The sequence below is a fragment of the Giraffa tippelskirchi genome, chromosome 5, assembly GCF_054371585.1.
Source record: "Giraffa tippelskirchi isolate mGirTip1 chromosome 5, T2T-mGirTip1v1.2.pri, whole genome shotgun sequence".
Classification (NCBI taxonomy): domain Eukaryota; kingdom Metazoa; phylum Chordata; class Mammalia; order Artiodactyla; family Giraffidae; genus Giraffa; species Giraffa tippelskirchi.
In genome coordinates this window covers 50,451,562-50,468,271 of record NC_137279.1, presented here as the reverse complement: position 1 = coordinate 50,468,271, position 16,710 = coordinate 50,451,562, and the positions used below count along the sequence as shown (strand labels likewise).

General features: G+C 37.6%; 1 protein-coding gene across 1 annotated transcript in view; it reads left to right on the top strand.

Annotated features, from left to right (window-relative positions):
* The window catches only part of DNAH14 (dynein axonemal heavy chain 14), a 377,211-nt gene that overhangs the window by 262,030 nt on the left and 98,471 nt on the right, over window positions 1–16,710 (top strand). Inside the window, exons 56-62 of the mRNA XM_081491559.1 lie at window positions 161–322; window positions 2,813–3,004; window positions 3,246–3,427; window positions 8,081–8,189; window positions 9,452–9,577; window positions 11,988–12,082; window positions 13,315–13,474. Of these exons, the coding sequence (XP_081347685.1) occupies window positions 161–322; window positions 2,813–3,004; window positions 3,246–3,427; window positions 8,081–8,189; window positions 9,452–9,577; window positions 11,988–12,082; window positions 13,315–13,474 (1,026 nt within the window). The remainder of the gene's footprint in view (window positions 1–160; window positions 323–2,812; window positions 3,005–3,245; window positions 3,428–8,080; window positions 8,190–9,451; window positions 9,578–11,987; window positions 12,083–13,314; window positions 13,475–16,710) is intronic.

The following is a 16,710-nucleotide window of genomic DNA, read 5'->3' as shown; positions in this document are numbered from 1 at the left end:
TGACTCAGAAAAAAATGTTTTTGATGGGTTCGCATTAAGAGAACTTATTTTTTTTAATCTAAATTCTCCTGAAACACTATTGCTTTCTTGGTTTGCTCTGTCCAGAGTAGAATATATGCCCAGTTTACTCAGTCCTGATTAAATGTATGTTTTGCCTAAGGGGTTATTTATGGAAGATTTGAACAGCATTATTAATTTGGGGAAGATACCTGACTTGTTTGAAAATGAAGAGCTGGATGAGATTGCCCTCAAGATTAGAACTCTTGCCGAACAGTCTGGTTATATTAGTAATAGACAAGCTTTACTTTTGTTCTTCCAAAAGGTACATTTTTCTGGATTGCCTTTATCAAATTGTCATATTAAATTGAAAATAGACTACGTTCAAATTTCACAAAATTTTTTGCTAATGTCCACTATTTGTTGAAAATAATACTGCAATGAACATAAAGGTCTGCATAAAAAAATAGACTATGTTTATAATTCTGTACATGAGTTTCAAGTTGGATAATTTCTTTGGTTTTTTACATGAGTTTTTAAAGCTATAATAATGACTGCCATCCTTACACACAGACACACCATAGGCAGGACAAACATGAGCAAGAATCTAGGACTGACTGGCTAACAATGACTTAAAAAAATAGTAATAGCTTGGAGAATCCCAGGGACGGCAGAGCCCGGTGGGCTGACGTCTATGGGGTCGCACAGAGTCGGACACGACTGAAGCGACTTAGCAGCAGCAGCAGAGGCAATAAGAGAAATAAGATCCCAAGATTATTTCACACCCTGTGATCCCTTTCTAGCCAATGAAGTTTTTTTATTTCAGTTGTATGCTGAAAACAAGCCTGGAAAGGCAAGAAACAAGAATTCCTCATCCCCTTAGAAAGCCCTAGAACTGTCCAGGAGGTTGTGGGTCATCCAGGTAGAGCAGGTAATATTCAGAATGAACTCAGCAGTGAGCTTGCTGTCAAAGAATCAGCTTGATGAGAGATATCAACTGGACAAATGAACTAGGCATTCTGTGTCTTTAAGACATGATGACTGACCAGTGGCTCAGTAAACAGATAGATATGATTACCCAATCCAAAATGTTCACTGGTAAAGTACCACAAACCAACTCATTTCTCGAGTCAGTTTCTGCCTTTTATGGAGACATTTGAAAATTGAACTGAACCACCATCCCTTCCTCAGCAGATACTTAGTGATCTTGCACAACAAAAACATGTAAAAAAATTCTGGGAATGGAATCTGCAATTGTAAGAGAACAATATAATATAAATGGATGTTTGAATTGAGTTGTATTTTTAAATGCTGCAGTAGAAAGGATAGGAGCTATCCTGCAAACTTGTGGCACTCTAGCATTTCTTTACAAAATTGGTTTACCCAATAGATTGTGAGTGAAAAAGGAAAATAAATTCTGATTTAGAGTGTGGGGAATAGTGCCCTCCAGAAATAAAAAATAAGAATCCCAAGTAGAAATCAATTTTAATTTTATATAGATGCCATGCTTTCAAAAATGATTTAAGGTTTTTTACAGTAATAATGAATAGTGAAAACACACTTTAAACTGTTGGACATCTTCAAGTAGGAGTTTGCAAATGGGTAAAGCAAAGAGAGGTAATTTTGTTTTGTTGGTATTCCGAGGTGGCTCAATAAAGAATACGCCCACCAGTGCAGGAGACACAAGAGACAAATTTCAATCCTTGAGTCAGGAAGATCCCCTGGAGTGGGAAATGACAACCCACTCCAGTATTCTTGCCTAGAAAATGTCCATGGACAGAAGAGCCTAGTGTGTTACAGTCCATGGGATCGCAAAGAGTAGGACGCAGCTAAGCACACATGCAATTTCATTTTCAATTTAAAGATTTCTGTATTTTGTGAATTTTGCATTGAGGAGTTGCATTTGCTTTTATAAAAATTTTAAAGACTAGCAGGAGGGGGGAAATCTTACCCTTTAGTCTTCTTTCAGCTTTACCACTCTTGGCAAAATAGGTTGCTTGATACTCAAAGATATTATCACTTTGTACAAGTCGAACCCTTTGAGTTAGATGGAACATTGATTCACTGAAGCTGCTTTCAATAATGTGTTTTTATCATGAAGTGACGTATGAAATGAGGAAGGAATCTGTGCCCTGTGGTCAGTCCTTCCAAGAAGCCAAGAACAGCAACAACACAACCAGGTTTTAGGTGGGGCAAGGATGCAGGCAAACTTCTTTGAAACTAACACTTTGCCTAGGACCTGCAAAATTGTATAGAATCTAATACTGCTTGGCTGTAATCCTTCAACTGTAGGAGTTTATTAGTATCTCTGCAGTGTTCTATACATAACATTGTTCTGATTCTCCGCATCTCTTTTAGCTTTAATTCATCTGACTGTTTCTTACTTTGAATTTCTGTGAGTCTTAAATGCACACCACTCCAGAGAAAACAGTTAAATAGTCAGACTCATCACCATCTGATATAAACTGCCCTACTGAATAGAGCTCTAGCACCAGATCCCCTTATAAAGGATGGTTTATACAAGGAATGTTCTGAGTCCAGTGACTCCCCTACCCAGTCCATACAGTTGAAGCCAAGAGGGTGGGGGTCCCCTAGAGCAGAACCTGGCTCCTTTCCTCAGAAAGGTTTTATGAAGCTTGTAGTTTCCCTTGGAAGGACTCTGGTTTATGACAGACACTCAGTACATGATTGATAGGTTTCTACTCCCTTCATTAAGGAAAGAATTGAAACAAATTTTAAATGGAATTTTCGATATAATATTTTCTTCAAAGCAGTGGATTGCATTTAAGCAAATTATATTTTCATTAATTTTCAGAGAATACATAAAAATCTTCATATTCTTATGACCATGAGCCCTACAAGACCTAACTTTCACCAAAACTGTAGACTATATCCTTCCCTGATCAGCTCCTGCACGGTTGACTGGTATGAGAAGTGGCCGGAAGAAGCTCTCCTGATTGTAGCTGATGCTTTCTTAAGAGAAAAAGTGGATTTCGAGAACAGAGAGGTAAATATAACCCCTTTAAAGAAATCTAATGCAAGTGAAGATTTCAATTTATTATCAGAATCCAACAACACTACATCTCTGAATGACAATGAAACTCATGTATTTTTAGTCCCATTCATCCAAACCCTTTTTCTGCATCTCCACATCTCAGACATGACAAATGTATTTTCAGTGTCAGTTTTTTGTGTATGTGTGTATTTAGACTGCTTTCTCTTAATTCTTAGAAATTACTGTTTTTCAGAACTTAAAAGAAAAGCTTGTCCCAACATGTGTCCGAATCCACAGAAGCATAAAAGAGTTGAACATAAAATACTTTCAAACAACTAGAAGGCATTATTATATCACTCCCAGTAATTACTTGCGATTCATGGATACATTTGCCCACATTTTGAAGTCCCGAGAGAAGGAAATGCAAAAGAAGAGGTAAGACTTTGAGACCAAGTCAGATATATGTATACTATATTTGTGCTCTTATTTGTAAAAAGGGATACAAATGCAAGTGAAAATCCACCTTTTCATTGGAGGGAAAAGAGCAAAAGCTACAGAAGATCTTAAAAGAGGTAGGTGTCTATCTCCCCTGTGGTCATTCACAGGCTGCCCCTGTAAAGGCAAAGCTGACAGATTCAGCCAGTGAAGAAGCAATAGACTGTTAGATTCAGACATGGACAATGAAAACAAGAGTAACCAGCATTGCCACTCCCCATGTCCTTTATCCCATGAAATAAAAGTGAAAATGAAAGTCACTCAGTCATGTCCAACTCTTTGGAACCCCATGGACTGTAGCCCACCAGGCTCCTCTGTCCATGGGATTCTCCAGGCAAGAGTACTGGAGTGGGTTGCCATTTCCTTCTCCAGGGAATCTTCCCAACTACAACACTGATAGTGGGATGCCCTGTTGCTGAGAAGTCCACGTCATGCTGCAGCTCAGCAGTTTTAGAACCTTCAGCTGGACCTAGGAAGGTGGGGGAGGAAACCTGAGGTAGAAAGTCTCATATCTAATAAGAACTGTAGAGTCATTGAGAAACAATCTCATGACAGCCTCTCAGAAGATAAAGACAGTGGGAAATGGTCTTATAGCATCTGCTCACAAGCATTCCATGCTCTCATGTTCCAGAAGGATCACAGACTTATCTCAGTTGTAGTTAAACCTTCTCCTGTGTGACCTATGTGAAGGCATGAAAGGTTACCAGGGTACCACGTGAAGGCATTCCTTTACAGCTCTATCCTCCAACCTGTCATTTATCCAGCTGAAAAAGAACAGCCCACTCTATCAGATACCCGAGTTAAGTGCACTGATAGGGACTTAGACCAAATTCACTCTTGGACAACACTGGATGACAATGGCCATGATGACTGCCACTTGGAGGACAGACCACAGATAGATTTCGTATCTTGAGCCAAGCCAGTTAAAATTATTATTGATCCAAGTGCATCAATCATTGGCAGTCGCCCATACTCTGCCTTTATTGGCCAGCTGGAAGTCCAGGGCAATGAAAATTTTCACCACCACTCATGCTTGAGAGTTTAAACTAGTTTGTATGTGGCAGACGAGTATAGACCTGACATTTGCAGAAGCAGTAGCAACCTCAGCAGCAGCATTTTATTCACATGACGTCAGAATCTCATTTATTTTTTGTCAACAGCTTTGAGTGGCACATTCAACATCAGTTATACAGCAGTTGCTACCGTCTGTGAAAACAGTCCTATTAGTTCAAAAGGTTGATCTCGTTCCATTGTTCACATGAAGGCTGTTCACTCCTCTGGGTTAGCAGCTCCTAAAATGTTTCTGAAAGTCCATGGATTAAGCCTTTTGTTGGTTAGTGATTCAATTGAGTATGATGGCAGCAGGCTGGATAAATTGGCCAGATGCCCTATAGACAAGAGTTATAAGGAATTAATGGAACTTCCTTCTACTTCCGACCTCCAGGTTTCTAAGGTGTCCCCTTCCCACCATCCAGGGTTGTTGCTCTCCATTCACAGTCGTGATTGGTATGACCAGTATCTGTCGCAATCACTTCATCCACTTCCCAGTCTTCCCCATGTCTTCCCCACATTGTACATCCCTAAGTGGCTCAATAGTTTCTTCCTTACGTAGTTTGAACTATCCTAGAACATCTCCTTACCCCCCTGATGTGTAATCAGGATTACCATAAGTTATCACCTTATGTGCATGATCATTATCATCAATATCCATCAGTGCTTATATCCATCAAGTATAGGTAGGTGGTAAAAAGAAGCACCAAGTTATAAGTCCCAACTTCATAGCTCTTCTTTACTTCTTACAAATCCAGTAGCCCAGTTTTCCAAGGATAGATATGAGACAAGAAAAAAGGGAAGGGAAGGGTTAGTTATGTGCTTTGGGTCTCTTACAGCCAATCCACTCCTCTTCTCCACTAAACCATTTAACATCCTGTTTCAGTGGGAGATATCCTTTTGGGAAATAATCACTTTTAAAGCCCGAATTACCTGTCATAAGTGTGTGCTTCATTGAGAGCTTAGTTTCAGTTGTCTGTGTTTCTTTAGTTTTTCCTTTGAGTCCATTTTATTTTTAATATCACCTGTTTCTTGGGGATCATATGTTTACAAATTAAATGCTAAGTGCAATGTCTGACGTACACAACACACAACAAATAATAACTCTTTAAATAGGTAAGTAATATAAATAGACTTATTTTAGGAAAATCACTCTGGTATGGAGAATAAATTGGAGAGAAACAAAAAATAAAAACAAAGGAGACTTAAAAGCTAATGTGGTAATCCACATGAGACTTTTGAGGACCTATCCTAGAGCTATATAAAAGAATCAAATATCAAAAATATCTGTGTAATTCACAATTTAAAGGGCATGGGTGATGATGTTCTCATAGATTATGAAAGCCCAAGAAATAGAAACCATATATTCAATTTTTAGAAAATGCTCTATGGAACTTATTCCCTGTCTTAGAACTAAAATTTTGTTGACCAATAGCTTTGGAGTCTTCTTGTTTAAATTTTTTTATTTATTTTATCCCATACAAATGTATAGTTTCAGTTTTTTATTCTAGTGAATAGATAAATGAAAAGTTTTCAACCTTATCTTATTGTTTCTTATTTAAAAAGAAAATTTGTTTTGGACATTATTAAATTCACAGGAAGTTGCAAAAATAGTACAGAGAGGTCCAAAGTACCTTTTACTCAGTTTCTCTCAGTGCTCACATTTTACATAACTATAGTACAACACCAAAACCAGGAAACTGTCATTGGAACAATGTGTGTTTATAGTTCTATGCCATTCAACTTTATCATTTGTAGCGATTTGTATTACCACAGCAGCAATCAAGATATAGAACCAGTTCATTACCACAAAGATTCCCCCTACTGCTATCCTCTTTACAGTCACTCCCACTCTCTTCCTCCTCCTATTCCAAATACCTTGCAACTGCTAATCTGTTCTGCGTTTCTACATTTTTATTCTTCACATACAGAGAGTGATAGTGCTTTCACTCAGCATAATGCCTCTGGGATCTAAGCTATTGCATGTATCATGAGTTTATTCCTTTTTATTGCTAAAGTAAGAGTCTATATGGGTGTACCACAGTTTGTCTAACCATTGAAGGAATTTGGGCTGATTCTAATTTGGGGTGATTATGAGTATATCTCTGTACAGGTTTCTGGGCAGATATAAATTTCTATTTCTGTAGGATAAATGGCAAGAGTATGACTGTTAGGACATCTGACCCATGAAGAAAATATCAAATTGTTACTCAAAATGACTGTACTATTTTTTGTTTTCTATGTTTTACATAATTTTATAAATTTTGTATGGGAGATTCAGTTTCTCTGCATCCTTGAGAACATTTGGTATTATCACTATTTTCTATTATTGACTATTTTAATAAGTATGTAATTATATGACATTGTGATCTTAATTTACATTTTAATGGTTAGTGGTGCTGAATATCTTTTCATGCCCTTATTTGCCATCCATATATCCTTTTCAATTTAACGTCTCTTCCTATCTTTTTCACATTTTCTAAATTGTACAAATTTTTCATTGTTAGTTTGAGAATTCTTTATATATTCTAAAATAAGTCCTTTGTCAGATATGTGGATTACAAATATCCTACTCCAGTTGGTAGCTTGTATTTTCATTCTCCCTTTCACAGAGAAAATGGTCCTAATTTTTGATGAAGTCCAATTTATGAATTTGTTTTCTTTTATAAATTATGTTTCTCTTGTCTAAGAACTCTTCACCAAGCCCTAGATCCTGATCAATTTTTCCTATATTTTCTGCTAAAAGTAGTATAGTTTTACATTTAATTCTATGATCCATTTCAAGTTAATTTTTGCATAAACATAAGGTGTAAGGTTTAGGTTACAGTTCATCTGGTATAACTGATGCCCCAGCACCATTTGTTGAAAAATCTTTTCTTCCTCTATTGCTTTTGAACCTTTGTCAAAACTGAGTTAGGTGTACTTGTGTGGGTTTACTTTTGTGTTCTCTATCATTCCATCAATCTCCATATCTATCTCTCTGCCAGTACCACATAATCTTGATTACTGTCGCTATGTAATCAGTCTTCCAATCAGGTAGAATAATTCCACCCACTTTATTCTTTGTTTTTTCAAAATTATTTTAATTGCCTTAGTTCATTTGCCTTTCCATATGAATTTTAGAATAAGCACATCTATACATAAACATTTTTTTACTGAGATTCTGACAGGAATTGCATTAAACCTATGTATCATTTTGGGGAGAATGGGCATCTCTACTATGTGGTCTTCCAGTCCATGATTACAGTGAATCTTGCTTGGCTATTATTTTGTTGTATCTATACTTTCTTAATTGATGCAAAGAGCCGACTCATTGGAAAAGACCCTGATGCTGGGAAAGAGTGAGGGCGTGAGGAGAGAAAAGGGAATGACAGGATGAGATGGTTGGGTCATTGACTCAATGGACATGAATTTGAACAAACTCCAGGAGACAGTGAAGGACAGAGAAGCCTGGTGTGGTGCAGTCCATGGGGTCGCAGAGAGTTGGTTATTACTGAGCAACTGAACAACAAAAGACTTTCTTAATACTTTCTTTCCCTTCAGGGAACGTTTCCATATGGGCCTATCCAAGATCCTGGAAACAACTGCTCTAGTTACAGATATGCAGGAGGAGCTCTTGATTCTTGGCCCTCAAATAGAACAAAAAACAAAGGTGTGTTTGATTTGGGATCTCTTTTAAAAATTGTATGGTTTAACATGGAATGGTGTGTGAAAGCAGAAGCTGATACTTGACAAACATGGATTAGAACTTCAGCTTTACTACCATGCAGCTGTGCAAGCTCTCTTAGTCTTAGTTTTTTTATCTGTAAAATGAGGGAAGCAGTAACAACAATAGCAAAGTAGTAACATCATGTATTTTTTATTTATTTTTATTGGAATATAATTGGTTTACAATATCGTGTTAGTTTCTGCTATACAACAACATGATTCAGCCATATGTGTACATATATACCCTCCCTCTTGGACCTCCCTCCCACCCAGCCCCGATTCCAACCCTCTAGGTCATCACAGAGCCCCAAGCTGAGCTCCCTGTGCTATGCAGCAGCTTCCCAATATCTATCTATTTTGTACATGGTAGTGTGTGTATGTCACTGCTACTCTCTCAGTTCGTCCCACCCTCTCCTTCCTGCCCTGTGTTCACAAGTCCTTTCTCTACATCTGTGCAAATTGCCATATGACCCAGCAATTCCACTACTGGACATATACCTTGAGAAAACAGTAACTCAAAAAGACTCATGTACCCCAATGTTCATTGCAACACTATTTACAATAGGACATGGAAGCAACGTAGATGTCCATCGACAGATGAATGGATAAAAAAAGATGTGGTACCTATGTGTAATGGAATATTACTCAGCCATTATTATATTTTAATATTTAAATGTGATAATTGATATATGTGCTCAGTCACTCAGTTGTGTCTGACTCTTTGTGACCCCATGGACTATAGAACACCAGACTCCTCTGTCCATGGAATTTTCCAGGCAAGAATACTGGAGTGGGTTGCCATTTCTTCCTCCAGGGGATCTTCCTTCCCCAGGGATCGAATCCATGTCTCCTGCATTGGCAGGTGCATTCTTTAATACTGAGCCACCTGGAAAGCCAATAATAAGTATATAGCTAATTATAACAGAAATAGAAAAATCTGTAGTTATTAGTTAAATACATCTGAAATGCACTGTGGTAACTTGCAATTGGCCAAGTATTCTAAAAATCATTACTCATCATCAATCTTTATGTGTGTTGTGTGAAATGATATTTGTTGCAATCATCTTTATTAGCCTATTAAACAAATATATTTCAAGCTGATTTTGACAGATTCTGTAAGAATGAAATAAGCTATTTGATTTGTCTTTTTAAAAAGATATCATGTCTCTTAAAACTTATTTTAAGAAGAGTTGTTTGGTTCATTAGGAGAAAGAAATCCTAATGGAAAAACTACAGAAAGATTCCCAAGTGGTTGAGAAAGTTCAGATGCTTGTCAAACAGGATGAAGAAACCATGGCAGAAGAAGTAAGAATCGTAGAAGAGTATGCTCAGGTAAAATTAAAATATAATCAGTGAAAGTCAGTTAGAGATTTGCAAAATTGTTTCCTACCCCAAAAATTTTAAAGTCAGGCTAACTGCTCTTAAACATATAGTGTTCCAACTTTGCCTGTTTTTCATTTTTTTCCCAGAAAATATTTATATTAATACATGCTACATGCAAGATACTGTTAAGTGAAGTACAAAGACAAAGGGTCCCTTAGCAAAATAGATAATCTGGTTCTTCTGGTTACAATGAATAAAACTCATCCAACCCATATAAGTAATGCATGAGGCCTCCAAGAGGATCATCTGAAGTGTGGAAGGGTTGGCTGTGGTGGCCTCCTCATTTCCTCAGTGCTCAGCAGGAAGCCCTGCAGTTTATTTGTGTCCAAGTAAGGGGATTTACCTATTATGTTATCCAGCTTGAAGTAAATTGGTCCTTAAAATATGGACAGGTAGCTTGTAAAGGTTTCTCAGAGAAACCTTGGATTGAAGATAATGCTAACACTAGAAGTACAAGTGAACAATGAGAAGAAGGCAGACCAATATCTTTCATATCTCTGGTATGAACTATTTATTTTTCAGACATGTTTTTAATGATGATCTGATCAGATCTAACAAGAAGCCAAGCAAAATATTTTGAAATTATCAAAAAGGCTATTAGAAATATCTATTCACATTCACTATTTTTTATAATAAACCTTGCCTAAATATTTGTTGTGCTTTGAGATATTAGCTAATGACAGTAGCTTTTGTATTTAACATAAATAAATAATTCCCCCAACTGAGGTTTTAGCTAATATATATATAGTATATATATATATATATATTTTTTTTTTAATTGATGGAGTTGCTTCATGAAAAAACTTCGCACATGGAAAATGTGAAACCCCACTCTCTGCCTTCTCTGACTAGGGGTGGCCGTTGATCAGACCAGGGTTGAACATTTGGTAATCTGCTACACCAGACTGGATCCTATTGGAATTCTGACTGGAGGGAACAGAGGGGAATTGGCCAGTTTAAAAAGAGAGAATTATTCAGGCAATGAGAGAAGTGACACAAATCAAATTGACAGTCCCTAGAGCTGCTTTGTTTTCTGAAGATGATCTGATAAGAATTAAAAACTATAAAATAAGGCACTTTTGACATATATCTGTACAAGGAATCTGTAATTTCTCACTTCTTTCAGTGAGACATTTTAAAACATCTTTCCAAATATGATAATTATTACCTAAAAGTCCAGGAATCCTGATTAATTCTTGTTGAATAACTCTCATCAAAAAAAGGGGGTGGATGTATTGTAGGTTTAGAATAGTGTATATTGCATTATCAAGTATATTCATGGAAGAATGAACTTCCATTTTGAGTAGGTGTCAATGAGGATCTACCATCTACTTACAATTTTACTCATCTAATAAGTGGAAGGATTTTCTGCAGACAAGATTCTGATGATGGGCACTATAAGTACAAGTTATATTATAGTATGACCTCTGGCCCTTCACCTTAGTGTCACATCACTAGGAAAGTTGGAACAGCAGACAACAGAAGTATTTCTAGAAGTCATTTGTGTTTGTAATAGTGTGTAATAACTTAATTATACAGAGAAGTGACTCTAAGCAACATAAATATAATTCCCAAGTCAGCTTGTTAGCGAAATCCCAAAAATATCCACAATCATTTCAGCACCACCTTTCATGATAGAATACCCGACAAAGAGTCAGTCAAAAGTGTAAAGAGAAATTGATCTTATCTGATTGCAAATAGAATGTCTTACTTTTGCATGTCTTACAAAAATGTATGACCCTGTACACATATTGGCAACATTCCTTCCAGGACCTTGGAAGGGGGTCTGTGCAGCTGAGGGGTCTTCAGCTTCATTAGCTTTACAGTAATTCTGTCTTCAAGTGGCATGCTCAGTCGCTTAGTTGTGTCCAACTCTTTGCGACCCCATGGACTGTAGCCCGACAGGCTCCTCTGTCCATGGACTTCTCCAGGCAAGAATACTGGAGTGGGTTGCTGTTTCCTCCTCTAGGGGATCTTCCCAACTCAAGGATCAAACTGGTGTCTCCTGCATTGGCATATGAATTCTTTTACCATTGAGCCACCTAGAATTCCATACTTAAGTGGACCACTCCTCAAAAGGGCAATGTTAAAACTACACTAAGTCTAACACAGAAGGCAGAAAACACTCAGTGTTTTCGCTTCTCACAGATAACTTCTCATCAGAGATTGTAAAATACACTAATTTAGGACAGTAACACATGTTTCTAACAGTGCAAGCATGTGTGTACCTCATACAGAAGCATAACTTATGGGCATTGTAAAAATGTCGAATTACATTTTCCAACTTAAAAATATAAAAATTTTAAGTATGCAACTATATTCATTCATATGTATTTAGGGGCTCATAACTTTATTGCAGAAAGCTGACAATGAATTAAAAACTGTACTGCCAGCTCTCAAGAAGGCAATTGTGGCTCTAAACGCCCTGGATAAAGCTGATGTCTCTGAATTAAGGTGAGTAATTTACTGAAGTCTCTTTTGAGATGCAAGAACTCAAAATAAAACAAAAATACATGGTGAAAGTTAAGTCTATATCCCATTTATAGAGTAAGCCATTTTACCTATCATGGGCTCTGGTACCAAGTTTCCTGGGTTGGAATTCTGGCACTGCTGCTTTCTAGTATATAGCCTTTCTGTGTTTCAACTTCCTTTCTATGCACCTGGGGTAATAACAAATGTTGAAAGGATTGGATGAGTTGAAACATGTAAAATGTTTAGAATAGTCTGGCATAAGGCAAGTACTCAAAACAGATTAATGCTAACTGGTTTCCTCTGATTAAGCAGGCCCTTTCCCCTGCCCTTGTACTAAAGCTAAAGAAAACTAACCTAATGCTTGAATTCCTAGCATATGCCTTGGTTTTACTTATTTATTTATTTTTTGGTTTGTTTTTTAAAGATTATCCCTTGTGATGTTGCTAATGTACATTTCACTTCACTTCAAGATGCCAGACAAATGAAATGCCTTATGATATGATCTTCGTTGCTATTCTTAGGACATGCAGCAGAGACACAGTTTAGTCCATTCTCTTTCCCACCTGCTGTTTCCACAACTGAAGGGACTTAGCACGCACATACACATGTCAGCTGATTCGGATGTAGCTAAGAGGCAGCTTCCAATGTTCCAATAATTACATCATTAATAACTTAGGAGACCAATTCCCATCTACCCTCCCTCCCTCAACTCTATATTATCTGTGATCTTTCTGGTAGGAATTTTAGATCAGGATGAAGAATAATCAGAGGATGTATTTAAAGGGAGTTGTACCTTACAGCACCCCTCAAATTACAGGAATCGGGTTGACTCTCAACTACCCCCCCCCACACACACACACATAGTGTTTCCATCAAGTGGCTATCAATAAACCAATACTGGAATAAAAGAGGAGGGTTCCTTCTTTAAAGAACTCAGCAGCAAATGCTTTTGTAATGAAAATAATTAACATCTAACTTGTATGTTCTACATATTTAAGTGTTATGCATTTCATCTTTCTAAAGCAGTGATACCCATGTACTAAAGATACTCAAATTTTTGAAGATACCCAATAATGAAATAGCCATATATTGGCAAATAGTTCTTCTTACCAAAATACTTGTTAAAAATCTGTGTGAGTTATCTTTTGAGATAGTTTACAGGGTATCTTTGATTTCAGTTATGAAGTTGATTAGATTTAAACCATTTATTACAGAGTATATACACGGCCTCCTTACCTTGTACTGACTGTCATGAATGCAGTTTGTATTCTTCTGCAAAAGAAACCTAACTGGACTACAGCAAAGTTACTTCTTTCAGAAACTGGTTTCCTAAAAAAATTGATTAACATTGACAAGGACAGCATACCTGAGAAGGTAAAGTTCATCTCTAATTAATGCATGATTGATACACTCCATACTTATAATCTACAAGTCAAATGGAAGTATTAACACTGGAGTCTTGTGTTAGAATTGGAAGACAATGGTGAGGGTAAAAGATCAGAGAGCAAGCTGTATATGCAAACATAAATGGTTTTCTGGAAGTGACAAGGTAAAGCAATATGTCACCAAAATCAGAAAAATGTCATGTCACAGGATCTCTTTATATAATGAGAATAGGAGAGGTCAATAGTGGAGAAAAATTTTTTCTGGATAGATTGTATAACCCTATGAAAGTACAATGTGTGGATACAGGTGTCTGAGATTTTTTAATTGATATATAATTGACATACAACATTAGTTTTAAGTGTACAGCACACTGATTTGATATTTGTATACACTGCAAAATAATCACCACAGAAAGTCTAGTTAATATCCATCACCACACATAGTTACAAAATTTTTTTCTTGTGATGAGAACTTTCAAGATTCACTCTCTTAGAAACTTTTAGATATACAGGATTAGTAATATAGTCACCATGATGTACATTATATCCCCAGGACTTATTTATTTTATAACTGGAAGTTTGTACCTGTTGACCACCTCCACCCATTTTCACCATCCCTAGCTCCCCACCCCTGGTAAGCACCAATCTGCTTTCTCTATCTATGAGTTCATTTTGGTTTTTTCTTTTTTTTTCTAGGTTCTATACATACATGATATCATATGATATCTATCTTTCTCTGTCTTATTTCACTCAGCATAGTGCTCTCGAGACCCATCCTAGTTATCAAAAATGGAAGAATTTCCTTCTTTTTATGTCTGAGTAATAGTCCATTGTGTGTGTATTTTTTTTCATGTTTTTTTTATGCATTCATCCATTAATAGACCCTTCGGCTGCTTACTTGTCTTGGCTATTGTAAATAATGCTGCAGTTGACTTGAGGGTGAATATGTCTTTCTCAGTTAGTCTTTTTGTTTCCTTCAGATAAATACCCAGAAGTGAGCTTGCTAGATCTTTTGGCACTTCTATTTTAATTGTTGAAGAGACCTCATGCTGTTTTCTATAGTGATTCACAAATTTACATTTCTACTAACAGTATACAAGTATTCCACTTTCTCACCAACAATCGTTATTTGTGGTCTTTTGATAATAACCATTTTAACAGGTGATAACTCATTGTAGTTTTGTTTCTATTTCCCTGATTATTAATGATGTTAAACACCTTTGCATGTACCTGTTACCTATCTGTATGTCTTCTTTGGAAAAACATTTATTCAGATCCTTTGCCCATTTTTTAATCAGATTGGTGTTTTTGCTGTTGGATTAGATGAATTAATTATTTATTTGGGGTACGTGTGAGTGTGCGCCCCTGCTTAGTCGTGTCGGACTCTTTGTTTCCCCAGGGACTGTAGCCTTTCAGGCTCCTCAGTCCATGGAATTTTCCAGGCAAGAGTACTGGAGTGGGTTGCCATTTCCTTCTCTAGGGGATCTTCCCAACCCAGGGATTGAAACCGGATCTCCCGCATTGCATGCAGAAGCTTTACTGTCTGAGCCACCCGGGAAGCCCCCAACATTCTGAGAGCCAGTACTAAAGGAGTCACTGCTTTTGCAACCTGAGTGGAAAAACTCTGGCCCCGAGGCCAGCAGACGAGTTCTGTGGATCATGGCCCACACTAGTCCCGGGGAAAACCAGAAGCTTCGTGGGGAACGGGAGAGGGAGGTCCCGCTGAGGCAAGGAGCCGGCCGGGGCGCCGAGGTGAGAGCTGGCAGTGAAGGAAGGAAGGAGGCCCAGCGCCCCTGGGGCCAAGCTCGAGCCATCGCTCCTGGTCTGCGGCTGCACAGGAGGCCCTGGGTTGACCTGGGAGGACTTGGGGCACCAGCCAGATGCCTGGAAAGCAACAGCAGCCTTGGGTGTGAAATGGCCCAAACTAGGAAGTGCAGAGCTGGGGCAGACCACTCCCAGCCCCTCCGCCAGGCTCCACACCCCGAGCTCACGCGAGTCCCAGGACTCAACGCTAGTGGAGGGGGCGCTAGTGGAGGGGGCGCGGCGGGCAGGACGGGCCCCACACCCTACGCGGTGCCACTAGGCCTCTTCTGCTTCTTCCTTCACGGAGGGCAGCGTTGCCATCACACGTCCAGGCCTCCAGATGGTGATTCCAGGCAGGCGGATTCTTTACCACTGCACCAGGTGGGAAGCCCCATTTATTTTGAATGTTAACCTTTTATTACATATATGGTTTGCAAATATTTTCTCCCATTTTCTAGATTGCTTTTTCTTTCATTGATGGTTTCCTTTGCTGTGCAACTTTCTAATTTGAGGTAATCACACTTACTTATTTTTGCTTTTATTGCCTTGCTTTTGGTGTCAAATCCAAAATCATCACCAAGATCAATGTCAAGTAGCTTACTGCTCCTGTTTTCTCCCAGGAGTTTTATGATTTTGGGTCTCATGTTCAAGTCTTTAATTCATTTTGAGTTAATTTCTGTATGGTGTAAGACAGTGGTTCAGTTTCATTCTTTGGCATGTAGCTGTTCAGTTTTCCCAACACCATTTATTGAGACTGTCCTTTCACCTATTGTATATTTTTGGCTCCTTTATTTAAATTAATAGACCATATACACTTGTGTTCATTTCTGGGCTCTCTATTCTGTTCCACTTATCTATGTGTCTGTTTTTATGCCAATACAATATTGTTTTGTTTACCACAGTTCTGTAATATAGGTGGAAAACAGAAATCAAGATGCCTCTCTCTTTGTTCTTTCTCAAGATTCCTTTGTCTATTCAGGGTCTTTTATGGTTCCATATAAATTTTAGGATTGTTTATTCTATTTCTGTGAAAAATGCCATTGGAATTTTGGTAAGTATTGTTTTGAATCTGTAGATTGCTTTGGGTAGTAAGAGCATTTTAACAATATTAATTTTTTCAATCTATAAGCACAAACAATCTCTCCATTGTGTCTTCTTTAATTTCCTCCATCAATGTCTTTAGTTTTCAGTATCAGATATTTCACTTCTTTAGTTAAATATATTTTTAGATATGTTGTTCTTTTTGATGCAGTTGTAAGTGGGATTTTCTAAATTAGAAAATCTAAATTTCTCTTTATGAGAGTTTATTGTTTGTATATAGAAATGCAACTGACTTTTACATACTAATTTTGTATACTGCAACTTTATGGAATTTGTTAGTTCTAACATTTTTTTGGTAGAAGCTTTAGGGTATTCTACATT